The 7,669-nt window shown below is 45.7% G+C and overlaps 1 protein-coding gene across 1 annotated transcript in view; it reads right to left on the reverse strand.

The window, feature by feature from the left end:
• LOC123987278 (calmodulin-binding transcription activator 1-like) overlaps positions 1-7,669 on the reverse strand; it is a 49,271-nt gene that overhangs the window by 12,855 nt on the left and 28,747 nt on the right. Inside the window, exons 6-10 of the mRNA XM_046076009.1 lie at positions 7,562-7,633; positions 5,542-5,695; positions 2,111-3,978; positions 751-877; positions 91-225 (exon numbers count right to left, since the gene is read on the reverse strand). Of these exons, the coding sequence (XP_045931965.1) occupies positions 91-225; positions 751-877; positions 2,111-3,978; positions 5,542-5,695; positions 7,562-7,633 (2,356 nt within the window). The remainder of the gene's footprint in view (positions 1-90; positions 226-750; positions 878-2,110; positions 3,979-5,541; positions 5,696-7,561; positions 7,634-7,669) is intronic.

Here is a 7,669-nt window from a genome sequence, read left to right on the forward strand (position 1 = left end):
CACTCCAGGCATTGAGTAAATAACATCAGACTACAAGAGTGTAACGGTGCGTGCCTGTGTGGTCAAAAAACCATAAACAAATGCTCTCACCATCAAGCGACAGCCAGTCATGCTGAGAAGATGGCAGGGCAGGAAGGTCACGCGCCTTGTATTCAAACACCACAGAGGAAGAGATGACCTCTCCGCCCATAGCTACCTGCAGCATCACCAGTCCTGTGTCATGTGCTGGGAAAAGACATTGGGTAAGGAGTTAATAAGACTGACTGTGCACGCAGATAGAACTCCTGTCGAAGAACAATTTCAGGACAGTATGTTAACCATTATATACTGTGAATGTCTAGTATGTCTATTGCCCATGTGTGCCTGCAAGAGACTATTTACTTTGCAGTTTTCCCCTGATCACACTTAATGTAGCAGGATATGACTCATGTATCACTTACTATGCATCCCAAATCATTTCTAAGCGTAACTGTATTCATTGCGTGCTTGCTAGAGATTGTCCCTCTTCACAATTTTCTTTTTGTGTTGTTTCTTGTCTTCTTTTATAAAAGGGACTGCATCTCCAGATAAGGGTGTGCAGCCAACATTGTTAGAGTCTTTCCTTTGCTAGAAACAGCTTATTGTAGGGATAAGTAGGGTGACGGTTGCAGCAAGGTTTCCATTTAAAAATTAAAGTTTTTTCCCTTGTATGAGACAGTGATACAGAGTGCGTGTGTGTTGTGTGAGTGTGTGCATACAGGGGTGTATTACCTGGGCAGTAGCAGCGCAGCACCCCGGGCTGGATGAGGGCAGCAGGGACACTGATGTGGTCAAATAGACAGCTGTACTCACTGCTCGACTCCAACCACGGTCCTGTGATCAGCACTTTCACTCCACCCTGCGGCACATACACAGAGGTCTCATATCACACAGCGTAGCTTCTTTGTCCACAGGAAACTGCTTCTGAGTACAGGTTTAAATGTAGTTACCAAAGAGAAATGGGAGTCTGCATGAGAGTAAGACACATCCCTGCATGCATACTACAATGTTCTGTTGTCATAATTTACGTGTGTGTGTGTCATTGTGCTAGCATGTATTTCAATGAGCTTGTGTGTGTACACAGAATTTCTAACAAATATCCCAATTCCACCTGTCCCGCACAAAAACATAACTCAGAGACACACTGGTCTAAATTTTTTTCTTTTTTTTTCTTTTTTTATATAAATTTAAACTGAGAGGCATCATAACTTGGTCTTTTAAAAAGTGGTTATTATATTGTTGATGACAAATGTATGTGAGTCTGGTAGCAGCCCCTAGAGGCTGTGCTGCTCCTCACAATCAAGTGGATCCAAATAGTTAGAACCATCTGAACAACCCTGCCATGTGTTTTCTTCAGTGTAGCTAAAAATAATACATAAACAACATATTGTCCACCAAATGTTGGAGTGGAGTATACAACAACTCAAAAATGTTAGATTTTTAAAGCCATATACCAGCATTTGGTTGGGGGTTCTTTTTTGGCATTTGCAGCGCTTATTTTTAGTTAGTTCTAAATACTATGCTATCACCTTTGGAGCCTTTAGAGGAAAACTTTTTTTTCCAAGAAACCGAAAACTGAAATAATCAGCATGATGCAACACTGATGATCCTGGAAAAAAAGTTGCAGAAAAATATCACCTGAATACGTGCGCATGATGGAGATAAGGTTAGTTAATAAAGTTTTATTGGACATTTCTTCCCACTAATTGTATTAACCATCTTTGGCAAGTCATTGTGTATTTGAAAACGATGGTGTTAAGATGCTGTTTCCACAAATTTCATCATAATTCAATGACAGTACTGGTGTCTGAGATATTATAAGTGGTACATGGCTAAATTAATGAAACCACCCAGGGGAATCAGTGTAATATTGAAATTTCATCAAAATCCAATCAGCTGAGTCTGAGATATTCTGACTCGTTAATGACCACACAGCCAGGCTGGCGGTCTTTGTACAAATTGTGCTGAGCGTTATTTCAGCGTTTAACATCAGTACAAGCCACTGTCAATCATGTGGTGGAAGGACTGAATTTCCTGAAGGGAACAATGCTGAATAAATAATGAATGATATAATCATGTTGGGTTTACCAACCTCTGGATAAGACCACTCTGGGGAGTAGTCTGTCACACCAAACAGCCTCCCAGTCTCCTGGAGCAGTCCCAGAGCTCCCTGCTCCACCTCCGAGCCCTGCAGGTGGCCTGCCCCTGTGCACTGCTCCTCTCCTGCTGCCCCCTCCTGGGGCATCAGAACCCCAGTGACAGCTGCCCCCACCCCACCCCCAGACCCCTCAACTGAGATGAAATCATTGATGAGATCAGAAAACTGGCTTCCAAATGAAGCCTCAAAGCCTTCCAGACTAATGGCTGCTCCTGCCCCACCTGCTGTAGCTGACACCCCCCCACCTTGCTGAGGAAGAGGAGAGCTGTAGAGCGTCCCCTCGATGCTTGCACCAGCAGCTATTGACTGAGGACTAGCCACAACTGAACTGCTGGCCCCTGACAAACTTACACCATTACAGAGAATCTCATTTCCCCCTCCTCCTCCCCCTCCTCCACCACCCCCGCCCCCGCCCTCCTCTCCTCCTCCATTGTCATCTGTGGGTTGCAGGTAGTGCTCGGTGTCGACACTCGTGTAGGCCTCGTGAGGATCCCCAGGCTTGAGTAGTAACTCCCCTCCATTCTCAGAAGCCTTGTCTAAGCCCCCAACCTCTCGATGTCTCCTGCTGCCTGACTGGTCGACGGTCACATCCTGTGATGCAAGAGGAAAAGAGCCCACTGCGGTTCCTTGTCCGTTCCTTCCACACAGACCCTGCTGATCTGAGCTGGTTTGGTGGAGGTGTGTATGCGGGTCTCCATTGGTGACCGGAGAGTCTGTTGGCACTGTGGGCAGGCCTATGTAAGCCTGGGACTCGCCTGATTCCTGGGTTGCCTCAGTACCATTGGTTTGCAGCTGGGAAGGCTGGCTTGTCTGCGGGGAAGTCTGGAGGAAGAGGCTGGGGGAGGGGTGGTGTGCAGGCTGGGTCAGACTTTGGACACAGGCGGATGACATCACAGCACTGAAGTCCATCTGCTCCAGGGTGGTGCTGGGGCTGAGGCCTGTCCCTTCTCCCACATAGCTACTTTGAGTGGACAGGGGCTGCTCCAGAGGTGTAGTTTCCGTCTTGATGTTGTTGACAAGGGCTGGGTTGTACACAAAGCCGTTAGTGAGTCCTCCGTCATCACCGTTACACCCCTCGGTCTTCCCTCCACCTCCTCCATACGTCTGGCCCTGCTTGGGATTGTTGAGGAAGCAATCAGGGTCAAATGTCATGGTGGTCTCAGGGAGGCTGACTCCTCCACCAGAGTCTAGAGAGCTGGACAGAACCAACTCTCCTCCCTCCCCTAAGCCCACGGCACCCGGAAACGACGTAAACCTCTGGTTTTCAGGGGCCACAGCCAACAGGATGCCAGCGGTGGTGCTCTCGTGTGTGGATGCTAGCAGATGGGTGTGGCCAGCAGAATAAACCGAATCCCCAGTCAGGGTGGTGACCTCAGACATGAAGACAGCTGTGCTCTGTGACAAGCCGGCCCCAATGGCGAGAGCGGGGCTATCGGCCATGTCGCTGGTGATTGACAAAGGGGAGCTCTGGGTGGTGTCAGGGACCTCCACCTGGTTGGTGGAGGTAGATGAGGACACTTCCATGCTGCTCTGCGGGAGAAGGGAGGGTTTGGTTATCCTGCCATTCCTCCTCTCTCCTCCGCCCGCTCTGCTCCTGCCTCCTCCAGGACTGGGCTCGGTCTGACCCTCTGACACATCGCTGTTTTGGACCTCTGTGCCATCTGCCTCCTCAGCTCTCTGGCCTGCTGCTACGCCGGTACCCACTGCAGCTCCACCTCCTGCTGCTGCCCCTGACTCCTGCTTGGATGAGATGATGCGCTGCTTGACACTGGAACATTTCTGATGCAGGCTGCTTCCAGCACCTGCCAGAAGAGACATTCAAACAAAGGAAACATAATTTAATACAGTGCAAACTGTCTTCATGTTCTGTCCTTTCATTTGAACAGGTCAGTCTCTGTAGTAATGTAGCGTTACCTCATATACATTTGACAGTGTGTATTGGCGCCCTCCAGTGTTCAGATTGAATGTACACTGAAAACTGAGATCATCAATACTCTGACAACACTATTGAGATGCTTGAGTGAACACTTTACATACATATATGCAAAATGTGCAATATGCTTCTTTTGACAGACATTTCAATTCTAACATCTGAGGTTATTTCCAGTTGTTAAATTGGATGTCTTTATTTACATTTTTGTGATTTGCTGATTCATTTTCAGACTGAAATAACAAATACCAAACAGATTAACTGTCAGAGACCTAAAGTCCAGACAAAACCCCTGTGGTCACGGAAGGATCAAGTCAGTAATCAAGAGACTGCATCAAGTGCTTGGAATGGAAAAAACTGTATGCTGTTTTGTGTGAGCAAATTAGGGCAGCAAGAGGGAATATGATTCAGTGGAGAGAGTGAGAAGTGAGGTACAATTTAAGGCAACAAGCCACTTAGTTTTGGGCAGCTGTCCTTATTTGCCCTTCCAAAACAGATCAAAAGATGGGTGAGATTAGGTAAGTGTGTGTGTGTTTGTGTGTTAGTGTGTGTGTGTGTGTGTGTGTGTGTGTGAGTACTGGATTTATCCACTCCCTGATGCTCATTTATGAATAATACATGCTGGATATTTTGGGCACCTCTGTCTTCTTTCCCTCTATCCCTCCCTTTCTTGGGTGAAATGTGTATCTGCCCCTAGGTGGCAGCATGATGCTGACTGTCAGAAGCATCATAAACAAAAAATCTAAATCTGGTTAAAGCCCGGCTGAATGGTCTGCATACACTGAATGTCCCTTCATAAGGTGTATTTTTAAAGGACAATGTTGTCTTTAAAAATATCCCTGCTTTGTGAAGTGTTGTTCTGACTTCATGTTGACAGGAAAGACATGATGATCCAAAGCTTCATTCATCCCCCAAACAAAAAAAAAAATCCCACTGTTAACACCTGAACGCGCCTTTTGGCAAGTCCAGCTGTCGGTATTTGGCATGTTGATTTATCAACATATCAATAAGATGTTTGTGCTACATTATTAACAATGCCAAGATTAGATATTTTTCCTTGATGCAAGAGAGACATTTCATCTCCCCTGAACTGCTGAAATCACCTGTTGTCTCATCTGATAAGTAATGGCACAGCTCCAGACTGCGCTCCAGTCTGCTGCCAAGTTATTTAAAAGCTCAAGTTTCAAAGCAAGCCAGCGAACCAAAACATCTGTGTTTTAGATTTACTACACTGGCTTCCCACAGATACGGGCTAGGCTACGGTATGTCGTCATCTTTTTTATCATTACTGCACCATGACAAGTAGTATTGTTATTGACCCAAGGTGACTCAGGCTTCCATGTTTAGGAAAAGTGCGGGGGGTGAAACAGGAGAGCTTGAGAGTAGGAGGGAGGTGAGTGCTGAAATGACGGTAACTGACGGTGAGCTAACTCACACATGGGTTTGAGTTGTCCAATGAGCTCCTCCTTGCTCCACTTGGCCCACTCCTTCCTGTCTGTGTTGATGGAGCAGAGGACAGGACCACATGGCTTCCCGCTATCGTCCACTGCCGGTACATTCAGGTAGTGCACCAGCACAATGTCAGGGTTCTAGAGCACACGGGAAATCACACAAACACAGAGACATGCAAGTACATGGCATTAGTTTTACATGGCCTTTATTCATTAATTCATTGTCATGTTTTTACTGGCATATGGGAGGCAGACAATAAAATGATAGGGTCTATTTACAGAGGAAGAGGAAATGGAGAGGGAAAGCGGGAGAGAACGTAGAGGTCAGAGAGGAGGTCGGATATAGCGTGTCAGATAAGATTCTCTCACCTGCCCATAAAAGATTTAATAGCTCAAGCCCACTCATCACTCTTTCTGACCCTGCAGAGGCTGTGGAAGTGTCTACATGTATGTTTGTGTGCGTGTGTGTGTGTGTGTGTATATATATATTTATATATAGATAGTGAGAGAGAGAGAGAGAGAGAGAGAGAGAGAGAGAGAGAGTGCGGTTCAGAGTATCTCTCACTATACTGTAGGTCACCAGCAGACCTATGGAATTTCTACACCATGAATGATTCAACAGGTGCGTTCACATGCATGTGTGTGTGTGTGTGTGTGTGTGTGTGTGTATGTGTGTGTGTGTGTGTATGTGCGTGAGAAATAAGCGAGAGAAGCTCCTCTTGATGAAAGATTCAGAAGACAGACTCAGGTGAGGGGGAGGACCTGCTGAGGTGGAACACTTTTCTCTCCAAAAGAGGATGGCACAGTGGGCTGCTACAGCACCACACTGTGCAATGCAACAGCACTCACAGACTGATTTATGATCACATTCACTGAGGTGTTTTGATATTTGCGCAAAGAGTAGAAAATGGCACTTTACAGATAAAGCAAGTAGAATTGCCCTTCATAATTTCACACTGCCGGAATCTAACTATGGGCATGCTGAAAAAGAAAATATATTGAGTAAGGGCATATTCAATTTATGGCCGGTGGCTGGAATGTCCTTGTAAATTTCATGTGACAAATTATGCAGGAAATTCTGGCGAGGAATACATAAATATGTATGCATTTCCATATTTTAAATGAACATTGCTGGGTATTCAATATTTTTATTGAAATGAACAGAGAGAGATGAAGAGACAGGAAGTGTAAATGCATGCGGGCACATTTAAGATTCATCATGTAATCTGTCGTCTAAAGATGATGTCCAGTTGACCATCTCTTGCATGGCCAATAGAGGGAGAGACGTGTGGTGTGTGTGTGTGTGTGTGTGTAACTGCTGCTCTCCAATGCCTTTCACATGAGCAATAGGCTGATTCCAGCATCTCTATGAAAAACAACACACAGGGGACACCTGCGCATGTGTGTGTGTTGGTGCGAGCATGTTGTTGTGTGCTGTTTGTAGCTGCAGGGTGTTTTCTTGGAGAGGACCACATAGAGAGTAGTCCTTGATGCTCACTCTAAGTATTAAGAGTCAGGGTTCTGTAACACACTGTGCTCGGGAAGCTACAGTCAACTTCTGGCAGACAAATGTTTTTACTACTCTGCACTGTGTGTTGTTTGCATTACACTAGGCCTATAAGCCTGGCATATTCAAGTTATATTCTAGTGGTCTAACTGTGTGTGCGTAGTGTGGGACACTCAACACTCCAGCTAAAAAACATCCTGTTTTATTATGACATCAGTTTTGTGACAGTATTTCCACTACAGTCTGCCTCATTAATTTAGAGCAGGAGGATGGTTTATGGTTTAGAATAGTATTTTGTTTTGAAAATATAATGGACAGTTTCTGTGGAATAGTGAATAAAGCTTTAAAAATGTTACAAGATGGTCCTAATGTGAGGACAAAAGACCCGAAATGAGTAATAATAAAATATCACCATGCTATAGATGCTGTCGAAACCTTGTTTTGTATGCGTATATATGTCTGAGAAAAGGCAAGGTGGGGAAGGGGGGTGGACTTACCTGCAGCAGCCAATAGCATCTACGATGGAAGGTGGGGATGATGGAGGAGTGGACGTAGCAGCCATACAGACACTAGAGAGAGGAGAGGAGAGGACAGGAGAAGGGGGG

The sequence above is a fragment of the Micropterus dolomieu genome, linkage group LG18 (assembly GCF_021292245.1).
Source record: "Micropterus dolomieu isolate WLL.071019.BEF.003 ecotype Adirondacks linkage group LG18, ASM2129224v1, whole genome shotgun sequence".
Lineage (NCBI taxonomy): Eukaryota > Metazoa > Chordata > Actinopteri > Centrarchiformes > Centrarchidae > Micropterus > Micropterus dolomieu.